Below are 18,152 nucleotides of genomic sequence, written 5' to 3' on the forward strand. Positions count from 1 at the left end.
TGGAAGGATTGGAAGGCGCCTCTTTTCTATATATTTACTTTATACGTTATAAAAAATAATTATACCGGATGTTCAAAATAAAGCATTATAAATTTTTATCTCGGAAACACGGCATTATTGAAAAAATTGTTCAGACAAAAGTTGTAGGAGCTATTTACTAATTTTATCAGTTTGATCTTGAGTGACGTCACCAAGGTCAGATCAAGATTATATCGATTTTTTAAAATGGAACACCCTACTTTTGTTTCCAGAATCTAATAGCTGTCAAGAGCTTTCCAAAACGTTATTTTTATAAAAAAATATTTTTTCCTTAAGTATTTTTTGAGTTGATGCTTGAGAATCAGGCCGAGTTCACGAAACTCGCAGTAATAATAGGTGGTATATTTCGCTTGTCTGCTTCTGTCTTTCCGCGAGTTCTGATTGGCTTCCACCTTTCCATTTTTCTGTCAAGGTATAAACCCGTCCTTACAGTACCGCCGGCATTACCCAAGGTGTCCGACCGACGGCTGAAACCTCTTGAATGTTGTTCAAGATCATGTTCTGGATATTATTTGTCAAAACCACCCGCCGTATTCTCCAGACGTTGCTCCCTCTGACTATCACTTGTTTCGATCAATGGCACACGGCCTGGCTGACCAGCACTTCCGGTCTTATGAAGAAGTAAAAAAATTGGATCGATTCGTGGATAGCCTCAAAAGATGACCAGTTTTTTCGACGCGGGATTCGTACGCTACCCGAAAGGGGGAAAGTAGTGGCCAGCGATGGACAATACTTTGAATCATAAATATATAACCAGTTTTTTACAATAAAGCCTCGAATTTCGGAAAAAAAACGGCGGAAGCAAAGTTGTACACCTAATATTTATTATTAATATTTATTCTTTGATTTATTCGAGAACCCTATTAAATATAATTTGTTTTTTAAAAATAATTTTATTATAGTGTTTTGGAAAGCTATCGACATCGGCTATTATTCTGGAATCAAAAGTAGGATGTTCCACACAATAAAATAAAAATTTAGATAAGACTAAAGAGAATTATACACTGATGTAAAAAGTGAAGAAATAAGAGATGCAGATAATACTTAGGTAATTATCTTCATTTATTTCGAACGTTTCGACTACCTTTATAGTCCTCTTCAGCGAATACAAAACCAAAAATCTTCCATTGAGAGCAAGTCACTTGCAGATTGGTAGAAATCCAACAATACACTACATCAATTTTAAAATTTGCCATTATAAAGCAAGAAAATATATCAAACAAAAATAAAGAAATTAGGCAAATGAGAGTTCGATGCGGTACTTAATGCATAATCATTGATTATATGTATATATAAATTATATTTTTGACTTGCTGTACATTCGAATGTTTCGATCACTTTTTGGGGTCATCTTCAGCGAGATCAACGAAGAAAAAGAAATATAGTTTCCACCCTCCTGCGTCATCAGATGAGTCCCTATTCAGCTGCATATTTCCAAATGCTTCACCATGGTCCAAAACCGGTGATGATTACAATGGAATAATAACCTATGAGGTGTTAATAATTAATATTTAAAATATGATCAGCTGAAATTGCAAAGACTTATCTGAAAAACAAGAGCGTGAAATAACAATTTTACAAAATTAAGCAAGTTTCCATGTCAATTTTACCAAATTTTTAATGAGATAACATTGTAGCTATGATCTATATTGTAGCTATGATCTATATCAGAGTCGTTATGATTTAAAAATTATTTGCGAGAATACGAAGGTGAAACATAAATAAATATCTTTGTTTTATATATATATATATATGTGTAAAAATAAAATATTGTTAGGAGCGGTGTAAAGTTACTAACATATGAGTTTTAAAACTTATTCAGAATGAATATACGCATAATTGAGACATTCAGCATCTGATTGTAAATTTATGCTACTTTTTTGTAGTTTGATGAATAGTATTTTGGATGTTAAACATTTATTTAAATATCTTTCGGTATCTAGGATTTTTATATTCATCCAAGCAAATTCGTGATGCAACCTATGATGTGATTACTGATTGGGAGAGTAGTATTTCTATTTATGTGATTCTTATGTTCGGAAATTCTGGTTTTAAGTTTTCTGCCCGTTTGGCCTACATAAGTTGCGTTGTAATCTTTATATGAGATTTGGTACACTATATTTTTCTTTGATTCAATTGGAAGCACATTTTTGTGAACTTTAATAAATTTATTCATTTTGTTGAAACTAAAAAGCTAACTTAACATTTAAATCTTTCGTTATATTTTAAAATTTTTCCGATATATTCTGAACATATGGAATCGTAATCTAATGAATGTTTTCCGTATCGTCAGTATTTTTTTCATTTTGTTTTAAAGTTTGTAACAAAGAGGTTTTAATTGTGCATTTATATTATCAAAAATGAAGTCCAATGGATAATCATTATTAAGTAGAGCTTCAATGACAAAAACAATATTCTTGTTGTGAAATTTCGGATGTGACAAAAGGAAAGCTCTATCAATCATTCCAATAATCCTCTTTTCTGTGAAACAGGATATGAAGACAAATTTAAATATTTCCAAGAAAAAATTAGTTTATGGACCAATCAAATTCCAGGGTGTCATTATTATAATATCCAAAAAATAGAGATATTTATTTATTTATGTTTCACCTTCGAATTCTCGCAAATAATTTTGAAATCATAATGATTCCGATACAGATTATAATTATAATGTTATCTTGTTAAAATTTTGTAAAATTGACATGGAAACTTGCTTAATTTTGTAATAAAATTGTTATTTCACTCCTGTTCTTCAGGCGAATCTTTGCAATTTCAGCTGATAATATTTTAAATATTTTGAATACTAATTTTTAACACCTTATCTCAGGCATCTATTATTCCATTGTAGTTATCACTGGTTTTGGACCATGATGAAGCATTTGAAAATACATAGCTGAGCAAGGACTCCTGATACGCAAGAGGATAGAAATTATTATATTTCTTTTTCTTCGTTGATCTCGCTGAGGATGATTTCAAGAGATGGTCGAAACGTTCGAGTGTACAGCAAGTAAAAAATATAATTTATATAATATTTATATATAATTTATATAATCAATGATTATGCATTAAATATCATACCGAACTCTCATTTGCCTAATTTTCTACATCATTTTAATTTCGAAAATCTATAACTAGTAATTCTTATTAAATAATAAAAAAAACACCAAATGAGTGACCTCAATGGAAAACGAAGAAATGAAGCTCAGAAATAACAATTCAAAATTTTAAAATTAAATAAGAAACTGTATATTAGATACATATCGTTCTGAATATAAACTCGTGTCTGTTCGTCATGACGTGACATTTAAAATTAAACGTTACAATGTAACAAGAAGATTAACAAACATTGCATTGAACAAGCATTGAAAATAAAAACAACTATTGAGAATACAAATTAGTTTGGTCCTTTCAAAATTGCATTTATTTCAAAACAAGATGAATGAACAGATCAATTATTGTCCATCGTTGCCTATTACTTTTTCCCATCTCTCAGGCAATTTTCGAATTCCATCTCGAAAAAATGATTCGTCTTTGGAAGCGATCCAATTTTGGAGCCAATTTTCGATTTCTGCGAAAGAAGTGAACCGGTGACTTGCCAAATCGTGCTGCATCCTTCGGAACAACCAATAATTAGAAGGAGCAATGTCCGGAGAATACGGCGAATGCGGTAAAACATCCCATTTGAGCGTTTCCAAATATTTTTTTACGACTTTAGCGACATGAGGCCGAGCGTTGTCATGAAAAAGAATAACTTTATCATGTCTTTGCTCGTATTTCTCGCCGTTTTTCTCGCAATGCACGGCTCAAACGAATCAATTACAGCCGATACCGATCGCCTGTAATGGAATTGCCAGGCTTCAGCAGCTCATAGTAAACAAGACCCTTTTTTGGTCCCATCAGATACAGAGCATGATCTTCGAACCATGAATGTTCGGCCGTGGTGTTGATGTCGATGGCAATGATTGACCGGGCTTAGCGTAGTCTTTTTTCTTCTTGGGGTTATCGTAGAATATCCACTTCTCATCTCCAGTCACAATCCGATGCAAAAACCTTTTCTCTGTTGTCTTTGAATCATTCCCATGGCTCTCAATCGTACAGAAACGGCTTGTTGAATTACCCCCCAATGATTCTGCAAGCTCCTCTTGCGTTTGACTCTGATCTTCTTCGAGTAATGCCTCTAATTCTTTGTCTTCGAATTTTTTTGGCTGTCCAGAGCGAGGCTTGTCTTCAACGCTGAAATCTTCATCCTTAAAACGTCGAAATCATTTCCTACATGATTTATCAATTGGAGCAGTGTCACCATAAACTTCGACAAGCATTCGATCGGGCTTCAGCCGCACTTTTCTTCCAATTAAAGCAGAAAATCAAAACCTCCCGCAAATCCCGCTGCTTGGTTAACACAAAATTCGACATTTCAAACACAGTAAAAATCAAGGTTTTATATGAAATTCAAAGCGATATAAACTGAATATTATTAGCAGATGTTTAATCTCTCTGAAACCGCCAAAATTAGTTGTCACTATGAACCATTCACAACAGCTGGAGCCATCTTTAGGGAAACGAACCGAAATAATTTATCAATAATTGTCCCCATAATTGTCAACTAATACAACAAAGAAATTCGAATATTTTATTTAAACGTATCCAATAAGGAGGCATACAAGGTGCAAGCATTTTGTGTCCGTTCTTAAATTAAGTTTATTTTTCTGCATATAGATGCGAGACATTTCGGAACTTAATCGTTTATTGAGAAATCTCTCCATTAGGGCTTCTAAGTATTCGAATATCTAGATATTCGGATATCCGAAATCGATTCCGATCCGAGAACTGAAAACCGTATTATTCCGGATATATAATAATCCGGATATCCGAATTATTCGGATCCGCGGAATGCGGATCTGAATTTGGATCCGGAGTCTAGAAAGAAAACATCGATGTATTTAATAAATTTTAATATAAGTTATTTTTTAAATAAAAATTGAATTTTGATTCACATATATAATTGAAGAAAAATAAAATTAAAAAATATAAATATAGATTCATACAAGAATTATAGAAGCACTTAAAATTCAACTAGACCGTTTAATAAGGCATTTGTTTCTATAGGTTGTGTTTCTCACGTCTTATGAAATTTAATATTATTATATTTATAAATATAAAGATTTAGAACAGGCTCTCAATCTTAAAATATTAATAACAAAGATATACAAGACTAATAAGAGAAATATTTATGAAATAAAAACCGACCGAGTTAATGTAACAAGTAATACATAATATAGTAGAGAACGTCTTAGGATCAGTTGGATATTTCGAATAATATTCTTGGTTACATTTGAGATTAAATTCATGAACCAAGAATATTATTCGAAACATTTAACTTTGACCGATCCTAAGGTGCTCTCTATTATTTGTATTTCTAATATACTTTTATATTCAGATTAAATAAGTGTATAATGTAATGACTTTAATATACATTCAGTCCGTACTAAATGCATCCAATCGAATTCGCTATAAGTTTGCTATAAATCCGAATCTGAAAATCGGATCTAGGTTTGACTTTTACTATTCGGATCTCAGATTCGGATATTAGAAAATTTGAATCTCCGAATAACCCGAAGCATCACATTTATTCGTAATTTGGATAAACGGATATCTGGATAACTTTAAATCCGAATCAATCTTGAAGCCTACTCTATCAAGAATTTGAATATTCTCTGAATTCATGATTAAAACCAAGTCGATGTTCTGTAATCACTAATTGATTTTTATTACTATTTAATGTAGTTTTGATACTCAGATATTCTAGTGACTAATTTTCGACTCGTTTGCCCAACATACAATCGCAATCTTTGCAAGGAATCCTGTAAACCAGGATTCCTTTTATTGAAAAATTTTGGGAGAAATTTGTCCTTCTGTACTGTAATGAATCTATTGAGTTTATTTAAACTGAAAAAAGATAGCTTCACGTTAATATTTTTGACAATGGGAAAAAAGTAGGATGTTCTATTTAAAAAAATCGATATAATTTTGATGACGCCACCAAAGTCAAATTGATAAGATCAGTAAGATCTTTTTGAATTCTACAACTTTTGTCTGAATAATTTTTCTCAATAATCCATGTTTCCGAGATAAAAATTTGTAATACTTTATTTTGAACACCCGGTATAGTTAAAAGTTACATAATAAATCTTAGAAGTCTATTTTTTACAAGCTATTATTTCTTGAGTCTTTTTGGACTCGATAAAGTTATTAATTTTACTCTTCTAGGAGTTTTGTTACATATAATAAGAGCATTAGACTTTGGCGGACTATTTCTGGTTTTGATTTTGATCACATCGCTACTATTTTCTTCATTATACACCAATTTGATATCTTCTGTTTCTTCTTCATTCAATTTCTTGTCTATCTGTAAATTATTTTTTGATGTAATATTTTCGCTACTAATAATTTCGTTCGGTTTCTGTTCATTAAGTTCTTCAGATCGATTATTCGTTATTGTGTTGAGTGTGTTGCTTTCTATAAGTTCAATGTCCATCGCACAATCATCCACATCGAATGTTGGAACATTATTTTTGTCTTTGATTGTACTGTACAAAGATTTTTTACTAGAATTTTTGGATGCTTCCTTTATTATTGTACTCTCTTGTAAAGAATTTTCTTTCATCTTATAAATTTCCCCTAGTTCACCTTCTTCAAAGTGTATTATGGAACAGTAACCATCACTCGAAGACGTGATTAAAATTTTGCCATCGCTAGACCTATAAAAAAAGACGCTAAGACTCGGAAATAATTTGAATTGAACAAATATATCATATTGGCAATGACGTACCACGAAAGATCATTTAATCTACCATAATGAATGAGCGATACCACACCGATCGGAGAAGTCTGCTGCGTATCGTAGAGTAATATAGAACTCTGCGTCGCAACAGCAAATACCATTCTATAAGGCAACGGTATTAAAGCATCTGGACTATCCTGTCGCAATACAAAATAGACAGGGCAACATCGTACTGCTATAGTACATTCATTTAAAGTAGGTAAGATCATTATTGGTCTAAAAAAAATCGATTTTATTATTATGATTGTTTTTTTAAGCCAAGTTACGGATTTGGAATTTTATTAGAAATTTAATACTAACTCTCTTATATTTTTTCTAGAGAAAACAATTACTGCATTTGATATAGTCTCTGTAGTCTCCTGCAACTCGATTATTCCAGATGGAACGAAAATTAGGGATCCGTCTATCGAGAAGGTCAACCTGCGGAAGAAAGATTTGAAAGTATCGTCGTAAAATAGACGCACGAATTTCCCCTGCAATGAGCTATCGGATGGTGTTGGGATTTTAGACTTATAAACGCGCTGAACAACCTTTTTCGTGGCAATGCTTATTAAACGACAGTATCTGAAAATAATGAATTTGATTCACAATTAAAATTTAGCAGATGCTTTACGTTTGCGTAATTTATAATTGAATAGTCAATGCGAAAGCAGCTATATCAAAAATTAAAAAACGAAATTTGCCTTAGCTTTTTAGTTACGAATTGAATGATTAAAAAATGTGTAAAAATTATAAATCCTACAAAATTAGAGAAGAAGGTGAGTCTCATTGTAAAAGAAGCCAAATCCCCAAATTCCTACTCTGTTATAAATATACTTATATCCATTAATTATGTTTAATAAAAATGGCAGATTTATTACAAAATCAATTAAAAGTTCTTTCTACAGCTGCAAAATCAGTCATTTTAATAAATAGAAAATGTATTTCTTATTATATACGTTTTGTTATTTCAAATTAATAGGTTTTTCTTAATTTTTTATCTTATTGATAACTTGAATGAGAAAAATTATACAAACTTTTTTGTTCTCGCCGAAAAATTTCAAGTAGAGATAACAATTTTTGTCAATATGCTGTTCAATTACATACCTGTCTGTGCTGATAGTGCATACATATTGATTGCAAGGATCCCAAGATACTCCTTGAACAAAACCTTTGTGGTCCTGTAATATCGCAGTTTTACGACCTTTCTGGATATCCCATAGTATAGCGGTATTATCAACAGATCCAGAGATTAAAAAATTGGAATCCGGCGACCAACTAATATCATAAATGTCTTCGATGTGACCTTTTAGTACTTTCCAGGAAGTCCACTGTTCTTTATTTTCTGTATCACTTGAAGATGGAGACAAGTCTCGTCCATCCTTGATTTTCCACAAAATAATAATCGATTCTGTGTATTAAAATCAATTGTAATCTAGGCAACTCTTTTCCTTAACAAGAGAACAATAAGTAATTAGTAAAATAATATCAAGTTGCCAAACCATCATCTCCTGATGCTAGAATTTCCCTCGACAAAGAAAATCTCACAACATTTACTGCTCTCTGATGACGATCCAAGTCTGCTGCAAAATTCACAATAGCTCTCCCACATTTGGTTGTCGTTAAATGCCAAATCTGTATACAATCATTTAGAAAAAACAAACAATCATTTTGTAAAATCCTTGAATGTGTAATCATAATTAGATCAAGACGTTAAACGTATCCTTACTTCTTAAATATCTGACATTATTAAAATCATGTACAAACTTTGTAGCATTATGTTCCATTAATATAAATATTATATATGCTATTTTTAGTTAGTAGTACTATTATTGTTATTAAAATACATGCACACACACATGCACACATACACATACACACACACACACACACACACACACATACAATTATTTATTATATAAATATTATTTATATTTATAAATATAACTTGATTTTTTAATAAAAATTACACATTTTTATGGTTTTCCTTATATATTTTCTTTGTTACCACATATATATATATAAAGAAAAATAAAAAAACTATTATTATTCTTTAGCTTTGTTCAAAGTAAATATCTAGTATAATTATAACAATAAATGGAAAATCGGCCAATATTATATATAAATAACACAAATAAACGAAGAAGTAAATGTTTATTCGGTCAAACCAGTGCTTAATAATATTTTTATATGAGTTTTTACAATTTTCAATTTAATTATGTTACCAAAACATGACAATCCGCTCCTCCAGTCGCCACTCTCCAAAACGTATCTCCTTTCAGATCTTCATTCAAACCGCTCTGTACATCGACACTCAGGACTGGGTCGCGATTATGCCACGAAATTTCAGGAGTAATACACTTCATTTTGATCAAGATCAACAGGTATGCACGATATTGTAAAGCTATAGATGGATACAAAACAGAGAGCGAGTCAGGAGTATACGAATTCTACTTAACCTTCAAGCTGTCACATCATTCGCGCCAAGAATTTTGTCGATCAAGTTGGGTCACAAGTTGGGTTAGGCAATAATTGTCATAGCAACCACTTGCGCGACAATCTGGTCGACTAGCATTCCACATTCCACAAGCTTATGTATACCTAAGGTCTGTTTTCTGTGGCTGAATTAGTGTACACTTTTGGAACTTAAAGTGAGATAGATATATGTTTGATATTTGTCGAAAGCGAGATTCTAAAATAATCTAGTGCAGTAGGAACAGAAAACAGACCGCTATTTACATTTCGTGAGATTTCTTGTACAAATGTACAAATAGCAACAAATAGTAAATGAATTCCTTAAACACGAGGCAATACACGATTATCATAATCCTGCAATATGTTATATTGCTCTTTGACGTTTGCATAAATTCGTTCGCGAGCTTTGCCAGGCAGCATCCAACCGACCTGCTGGTACTTTATGTGTGCGTAATAATTTTTTATAATTTTCATCGTGCCTTTATTATGACGATCTATTGTTATGGAATTGTGTTTAATCGATGCAACAATTTCAGGATTCAAGACTTTTGCCTCATTGTAGCCCTCACATTGCTCTTAGTAAACTTCTTTTCTACTTACATCTTCCAGGTGAACTTAATTCAAATTTGTAGCCAGATATTATTTTTTTACATTTATGTATTTTTAGTCGAGTAGAATTTATTTCAAGAAAAGAAATCTCGTTACTCAAATTTTGTTCTTTTTCTTTTTTAAGTTTTTTTTATGTTAATAAGAAATTAATTTGATGATTATTCTCTGTTTTAATTAATTAGACACAAACTGTTTTATTCTTGAGGCTTCCATGGATGCTTTCTATATAAAGTAGATTTTCTCCGTGTCCAGATTCGTTCTTGGAATGTCCAAATTAGCATAAGAATGCGAAACGCATAGTCTTAATATAAACTGTTTTCTTATATAATTTAAATTATAGAGAATATAAATAATAAATAGTGTTGACACACGCACGCACGCAATTTGTCTTTCTTTTATATTGACATAAAAAAAAACTTGAAATTAAATGAAAAACAAGAATTGAGTGACGATTTTCTTTCTAAATTTCTTTCTAATTTCTAAATATTTTAAAAATATACGAAATTATAAGAAAATCAGAATAAGGAATGTTGTGTAAATTTACAGCGTGTTAATCTGTTAAAAATATATTTTACAAGTGAAGAGTAGACTTTAAAAATACGCTTTGTCTGAAATTTACAATTTTCAAGAAAACAATAAAGAAAACTAACACACTTTAGAGAAAATAATAATATGTCAATCAGTAGGCTGTTAAAAGTTAAAAAAATTACTAAAAATGCTAAAGGTATAAAGAAATTTTGTTTCTTAAAGGACATAATGCACTGTAAATGTCTAGATTCTTTTCAGTATATAAATTGAGAATAAAAAAATGCTCTCTGAACATTTCAGATTAGCTTAAATATAAATATAATTTCATTTTAAATATAATTTCATCACTACGTCATTTCTTTAACTCAGAAAATAAAATTTTGGATGAGACACATTTTAAAATGCTCCTCAAGTTGTCAAAGTAACTGAAAAATTGGATCCCAATGAAACGAGTTGGGGTATATAGTAGGAGTTATAGATAGTCGTGAGATCTTAAGTCGTAAAAAATTAATCACAATCGATTATTCTTCTCATATTAAATTGTGATTAGTCAATTTTTCTATGATATAAAATCCTACTACCATTTGCGACTTCTATTGTTGATCCCGCATTTTTGCATATAATATACCTTATAATGTAATATAATGTAATAAATAAAAGATATAGATTCAATAATGGATATTTTTTTAGCTCTAGTACATCAAATGTGTTCTGTGAACACAAGTTTTACATTTTTGATACACCAAGCTCAAAAACTATTCACTATTGAGCTTTATGTCAACGATATCTGTATTCATCGCATTATAAGCCTAATATCATATGTGAAAATTAACTCAATTCACTCAATTTTCCATACAATTAGATAATGTGGAATTCCTTAGCAAAATGCCTCAAATTAGTATTGCAGAATATGATGGCAGACGAATCATGAAAACCAAGTAAAATTTCGTAATCGTTTCGTAATCATTTAAATGATATTAATAATCTACTATGTCGGCAAACTTTGTTGGTGGAAGCTTAATTTGAATGCAATTGACATTTGCTACAATATTCTGTTTAAAGCTGGAATTATTAAATTATGTTTACTGATTGACAAGTTTTCATATTTCCTATATCATGTATATTTGACAGAGATATGTAAACTAGATTTCATTTTCAGGCAGGTTTGATACAGCTACTGTACACAAGATTCCGTATGACATTAGTATTATGCATTATCTATATGATGTTATCAATCAGTTTGCATACATGGCACATCAGTATACATTGGTCAATGCCGTTAAAACATTATTGGACAAAAGAATTTCACACTCTTTATTCTGCACATAGAACAGGTACAACATTAAAAAACTTAGAATATTATCTTAGAACGTTGATAAATAAATGGTAATTCAGGATTTTTATAAAGTTGCAGTGCTGTATTATTACTTTTACAAAAGAGCCTCTCTGAGAATCGGTGATCCAAGATTCTATAAAAGTTCTGCTTGGGTACAAAAGCAATTGAGTATTCCGTGATTACACGTAAATAAAATTTTGATGAGACATAAAGGGTAATTGTAGCTCTGATAAAATATAGATGTAAGAATATATCTGTGTATTTCAAATTTACTATTTTAAGCTTTTTATACAATGTCTTTATATTTATACAAATTTATATGATTATATTACATAAATGAAACGAAGTTGATATATCCATAAATTAATTTCTAAATTCATATACTATACAAACATTGTACAATTTATATACATTGTATAAAAAAACTTTTATTACAAACTTTTTATATACACATTTTTATATTTGTACGTTCTATGTCTTTCGAAATCGAGGAAGAAATGATTTTATGCATTAATGAAATGATTGTGCCAATGCACATATTAATACATTAATGAAAAATAATTCATTATTCTATACTTCTTATACATTATCTTTTGTGTCATTTTGATTAGTCTCGAGCAATTTATAGATGTGATCACTCATATAAGGAGATGTTCTATAACTCTTAATTAATATTTCTGGGAGTAAAAAAAGCATGAAATATTAAACTAAAAGTTCCTTTCCCAAATTTTGGCTTAAACTATGTATAATCAATAAATGGGTAAGTTATTTATTTATCTATGCATTTATTTATTTATTAATTAATATGAAAAATTACAATAAAATTTTAATGGGGGAATGTACAGTAAGAACGAGGAATGCCTATAGCATGCTGTGCTCCTGCGTATTCCGACTAGGCACAATCCGATTGATCAATTTTAATTGTTAATAACTCGGTAAATAATGATTTGAGTCAAAATTGGGAAAAGAACTTTTAATTCAAAAATTCATCCTTTTTCATTCTCAGAAATATTAATTAAGAGTTATAGGATCCTCTGTATATAAGTTCACTGTGCATTGTACAAAGTTCCAATCATAATATCTGGCTGATGAATCTATTTAATTGTATATCAGAATTTGTTAATAAATTTAAAATAATTAAAATTTAAAACAAATAATTGTATAAGTTTATTACATTTATCTGTGACCTAATATTATCTTAATTTTTATATTAATATAAAATCAAAATTGAACTCTCAATAGCGTGAGATATACATATACATAGAATATATATATATATTACAAATTTATTTAGGTTATTTTTCAGTGCAAGAAATAATTTCGATTATATATTCAACATTTTTTGATAATAAATGTTTATAGGAAATGTTTATAGCAAATGCTGGTTGTTTATACACTTTAAACCAATAATAATATAAATAATGAAATGCAATTATATGTTATTAGGTATTTTATCAAATTTGTATTAAATTAAAAAGAAAAATATATAACGAACTCTCATACAATCCAGGGCAGTATTATATTAAAATATAAAATACATGAATGGTTAAAATATGAATAAGACTTTTTTTGCAAAAACAAATTAATATTGGTATATTTACATTGAGGTGGGACTGTCTATTTACGTCCTAACAATTATAGGCAATTGTTCGTGTACTCATTATAAAGTTTTGTTCATTTTTTAATTCTCTAAGGCTTGTTCTACAATAGAGTTGTAAGAAATTAAGCTGTAAGAAATTAACCAATCATAGTCGATTATTTTTCTCACATTCAACTGTGATTGGCCAATTTCTTACGGCTTACGACTTGCGTAATGTAGAACAGGCATTATAAAACATAATTTATTAATAGTTATTATTAATCGTAATAACTGTATTTTCTATACATGATTTTTTTGTAACAAACAAACTTAGAATTGACCATACAAACATTTGATTTTAACATTTATTTTTCAATTTCATGTGAATCTGCTGTATTGAAATATATAAAAGAGCGCTCTTACTTCTCGATCAAAAAGACGAAAATCTAAAAACTTTTTATTATGCAAAATATGAATATTTCAAATATATTCTTTTTAAGAAAATTTAGAAGTTTATGTAAAAATAATTTATTGGTTCTACTAGAGAGATTTTTTTATATCGGTTTCTATTAATTATAAATTAAAAATTAAATTATGCAAAAACTCTCTTACATTAACCTCGCCTTATATGTAAAACTCTATTACATTAAGGATATGTTCCGAGTTACATATGAAGTGCATAATGTATTATTTTATCTTTCTTTATTATTCGATGAATAACAGAGACAAATGTTGCATGATGCGCTTCATGCATTACTCGAAACGCATCTTACGGTTCCTGAGTACTCATTCCAGCTATATTAAATCATGACGTTATAAGCTAAAAATGTGTCATAAGCGGCACGTTGATTTTTCTTGCATGCCATTTGTAAATAAAGAGAATTTGGATGAAATGAAATGATGAGATCGCTTTAAAACACTTGTAAAAATGGATGAAAATTATCCTTATCTCTCTTGATACTGTAAATACTGTAAGTACTGTAAATAGTCATAAAAGACACGTAAGTGCGTTTACTAGTTTTTATTCAATGCACATGTGTAGTTTATTTTCACTTCACGAGTTTTTTTCGACTCTTTATTAACTGTCAGAAAAATAAGAAGAGGCTTCGTTCATTTTTACAAAGGTTTTAAAGCGATCTCATCATTTCATTTCATCCAAATTTTCTTTATTCACAAATGATATGCAAGAAAAATCAATATGTTATTTCTCGCTTATGACGTCACAATTCAATATGGCTGGAATAACTACTCTTAGGAGCCTTAACTCTCGCATTTCACTTATTAGATAATGACTGATAATTTTTATATCGAATCTTAGGAAAATGTCATATTCAATAAAAATAAAAACAAAATTGACATTCTTTGTATCTTAAATACTTACATAATACTTACATTGTATACAGAGTTAGAGAAAGTTATACAAAAGAATTTACTTGCACATGTATGTCACTTTGGACTAAATTATTGCAAGTAAATTTGACATTGTTCGTGAAAATATCCTATATACCACAGCGAGATATTTTTCAGGCAGCATCTTGCAGGCTTAGAAATTTTTTTTACATCTGCATGGTATGATTACCATGCAAAAAGAGTAATTTGTCAATCAGATGAGGCGGCAAAGTTGCTCGTCTTGTATCATATTGAATTTGTATGTCTGGCGGGATGCGTGAAGGTGGTGCGCAACAAGCGGGCACACAATGATATCTGCTCACTAACTTTGCCAGATTCGGACATTTCGCCGATACCTTCGACCACCATTGCAGCGGACAATAATCAAGAGGTGCTGTAGGTTCCGACTGATATTGAACAATTTCAAGATCAGCTTTTTCCTCCGCGGGCATACCGGCCTTTGTAGTGCATAGGCCACCAAGTAAGAATTCCATACCTGTAATTAAAAATGGATCTAAAATGTCTATTTCACGTTGCCTGCATAATTGAAGATGCGTTATATATAATTATCTAAAAAAAAAAAAAAAATACCTGAGACTTTAGTTTTTTTACTTGGTACTGCCTCATCTTCGTTCTTTATCGAAACATCTCCAGATTCTTCCTGAATCAATTTCGTCAATCTTTCTTTTATAGGTGTGCTAACTACACTTTTATCTTCTTCAGTGACGTATGGCATTGTTTTAAATCTGTAATATAAAAATTAGATACATGTACATAATAAGATAATGTATGTGTTCCCAAAGTGAGTTATTGCAATTTTAGTGGGATACTGCATGACTTACAATGAAATTCAGAAGTGGCCTTCATTGATTTCAATGAAACTTATAGTGTGTTCTCCTGAATATAATCATCACCCTTATTTGAACGTAAACGGTCAATCATTTCTGAGATATTTCAATATTAAATTTAGTAGTAACAATTAGAATTTGTACGCGAGTTCATGATACTTCAACAATTTATAAACAATAAGAATTTTACTGGACCATACATTTGAAAATTCAACAATAAGAAATAGAAGTAATGATTGTAACGGTCAAAACTAGATCTTTAATGCTTAAATAATTCATTGTTTCTACATTATCATGTTTTATCTTATATAATAATTTTTGGTTCGTAACCCTCTTTTTTCTTTGTTTTTTAATTCAATCTGAATTATTATATTCACTATATATTTTTATATGCCATATTTATTGACATTCGAATGCGCCGAATTGGTTTTCCGGATTTATCAACATAATCTAAAGGCTTAGGACGCTCATACGAAATACAAGAGATCCGGGTTCGATTCTCGGCTGAGGTAATATTTTTCGGAATAAATTTATTTACAGTTTTTCAGCATATTAACATCTTTTTAATATGATGTCTGATTGAGCATCAAATTATTAAAATTACTTATTAATTTAATTTGTGATATTATTACAGTAGTTTAATTACATTTATAAGTCCGGAAAACCAATTTGGCACGCAGAATGACTACAAATATATATACTATATATATGCAAGTACATATATAGTATAATTATATAATAATTCAGATTGAATTATTCAAGCATTAAAGATCTAGCTTTAATCGTTACGGTCATTAGTTCTATTTCTTTGTTGTTGAATTTTCAAAAATTTATATTATATTTATTTTTATTAAAACCTTCATTCTAAAATTTGTAAAAGTAGAAATGTGTAATAAAAATAATTAATTTTTCTTCTCAATAATTATTCCTGTCATATATTATATGTCAAAAAAATTAATTGCTAGTGAGGTTTAAACCTCACGATCGAATCTATAAATTAAGAAACAATTACCATATTCATTACGCTACAACTATTCGGAATAAACATTTTAATAAAGTCTCATGAAAAATATTTCACTTATACAACTACTAAATTTAATATTTAATGAAATATTTCGAAAATGGTTGATTGTATATACACCCAAATAAGGATATAATTATATTTAGGAAAACACTTTATAATCCTGTCAAGTTTTATTGAAATCAATGAGGATTATTTCTAAACCTTCCCTTGTCAGCGAATATAATCATTAAGTTCCCGAACTTCAATTCTCGGTTCCAATCCTACATAAGTTTAAGTTTTATAAATTCATTAAAGAATTGAAAGTTAAGAGTGAAAGAGTACAAGATGTACAATGGTAACCCGTTTCAAAATTAAATATTAGATGTATAAATAATTTCCGCGAACTTTTTTCAAAAATATATTTATTAATATATTTATTAATATATATAAAAGAAATGGAAAATATTAGTTTTTCGAATCTATCACTTTGCAATTTTTCAGACAATATATAAATGCCATAGTGAAGAAATGTTTTGGTGCGCGTTTATCGTTTACATCAAAATCATTATTTTTAAATCTTTTAAAACAATCTTGGTACGGTCTTTCAGAAGTAATTTTTTTCTCCATAAGGCTTGAAACATAGCTGAAAAATACTGGCAATAGGAACAAGGAATAACAAATTTTAATCTATAAAAAATCATATATACTAGAGTACACAGTTTCTGATGAGTTGAAATTTGTTGTTCTCTGTTCCTATTGTCTGTACTTTTCAATCGTGTGTTAGGTTTACATCTCATAAATGATTCTGATTGCTTCAGCGGTTTTACCGCAAGAAAAATAGTAAAATATGCAATAGTAAATGTACACCTTTTTAATTTCAATTTAAGGATGTACGATCGATCATTTGCGGGTGAGGAAGGTACGCTATTGTTTTTCATGGATAATATCCAAAAATATGAAAATCTTTTAATAATAAGAAAGGCCTATATTAGTCTTTAGCCTTATGATTTATTAAAATTAAAAGATAACATTGATTGCTAATTTTTAATTATAAATCATAATATTAATATTCTATTATTAGGAAACGTAAGTAATTTAATGTTTTATGTTCGATAATTATCGATAACCTGGCAATGTTGCATTTAGAAAATGAAGTTGGCATTTCTCGAAACTTCTTGCGTACTAGTAATTGACAGTTAATTGAGATAAAATATTATTTTCATATACATGTTTTACACGAATTATTTTATACGAAGATGCTTCGTTATAAAGACAAATTCATAACTAATTTATAACTAATTCTCATAACTAACTGATAACTATTTTATACTAAAAGAATACTTTAATTTTAATATCACGAATTATGTGATAAGAGTTATCATATGATAAATCATATGATAAAAGTTATGTTTTAATATTTTAAATGTTATAAATATATTAAATAAATATATTAAATTAACATTATTAATACATATTTATATTATTGTATCAATATCTTTTTAAACAAAATAAATATCTTTTTATAA

At 29.4% G+C, this 18,152-nt stretch overlaps 3 protein-coding genes across 3 annotated transcripts in view; 1 reads left to right on the plus strand and 2 right to left on the minus strand.

Moving 5' to 3' along the window:
- Positions 1 to 6,204: 6,204 nt before the first annotated feature.
- LOC108685854 (chromatin assembly factor 1 subunit B) lies at positions 6,205 to 9,331 on the minus strand. The gene is made up of 6 exons (XM_018190852.1): positions 9,085 to 9,331; positions 8,362 to 8,494; positions 7,967 to 8,270; positions 7,181 to 7,444; positions 6,869 to 7,096; positions 6,205 to 6,797 (listed from the first exon to the last, which is right to left on the minus strand). The coding sequence occupies exons 1-6, from the start codon at positions 9,223 to 9,225 to the stop codon at positions 6,254 to 6,256; spliced, it is 1,614 nt and encodes a 537-aa protein (XP_018046341.1). The 5' UTR covers positions 9,226 to 9,331; the 3' UTR covers positions 6,205 to 6,253.
- A 120-nt stretch (positions 9,332 to 9,451) lies between these two features.
- On the plus strand, positions 9,452 to 12,834 carry LOC108685855 (transmembrane protein 138). The gene is made up of 4 exons (XM_018190853.1): positions 9,452 to 9,780; positions 9,871 to 9,943; positions 11,631 to 11,805; positions 11,880 to 12,834. The coding sequence occupies exons 1-4, from the start codon at positions 9,647 to 9,649 to the stop codon at positions 11,984 to 11,986; spliced, it is 489 nt and encodes a 162-aa protein (XP_018046342.1). The 5' UTR covers positions 9,452 to 9,646; the 3' UTR covers positions 11,987 to 12,834.
- Positions 12,835 to 14,880: 2,046 nt separating this feature from the next.
- Positions 14,881 to 18,152, minus strand: part of LOC108685863 (zinc finger BED domain-containing protein 1-like) — a 7,376-nt gene continuing 4,104 nt past the window's right edge. Inside the window, exons 3-4 of the mRNA XM_018190871.1 lie at positions 15,367 to 15,521; positions 14,881 to 15,271 (exon numbers count right to left, since the gene is read on the minus strand). Of these exons, the coding sequence (XP_018046360.1) occupies positions 14,943 to 15,271; positions 15,367 to 15,521 (484 nt within the window). The 3' untranslated portion in view covers positions 14,881 to 14,942. The remainder of the gene's footprint in view (positions 15,272 to 15,366; positions 15,522 to 18,152) is intronic.

The sequence above is a fragment of the Atta colombica genome, unplaced genomic scaffold (assembly GCF_001594045.1).
Source record: "Atta colombica isolate Treedump-2 unplaced genomic scaffold, Acol1.0 scaffold161, whole genome shotgun sequence".
Lineage (NCBI taxonomy): Eukaryota > Metazoa > Arthropoda > Insecta > Hymenoptera > Formicidae > Atta > Atta colombica.

Excerpts from the sequence above, each read along its gene's own strand:
- LOC108685854 (XM_018190852.1), bottom strand. The coding sequence starts at position 9,225 with ATGAAGTGTATTACTCCTGAAATTTCGTGGCATAATCGCGACCCAGTC. Across the intron at positions 8,271-8,361 it reads TCTAGCATCAGGAGATGATG|AATCGATTATTATTTTGTGG; the intron begins GTTTGGCAACTT and ends TTTAATACACAG. Across the intron at positions 7,097-7,180 it reads TCTAGAAAAAATATAAGAGA|ACCAATAATGATCTTACCTA; the intron begins GTTAGTATTAAA and ends GATTTTTTTTAG.
- LOC108685855 (XM_018190853.1), top strand. The coding sequence starts at position 9,647 with ATGAATTCCTTAAACACGAGGCAATACACGATTATCATAATCCTGCAA. Across the intron at positions 9,781-9,870 it reads GACCTGCTGGTACTTTATGT|GATTCAAGACTTTTGCCTCA; the intron begins GTGCGTAATAAT and ends CAACAATTTCAG. Across the intron at positions 11,806-11,879 it reads TTATTCTGCACATAGAACAG|TTGCAGTGCTGTATTATTAC; the intron begins GTACAACATTAA and ends ATTTTTATAAAG.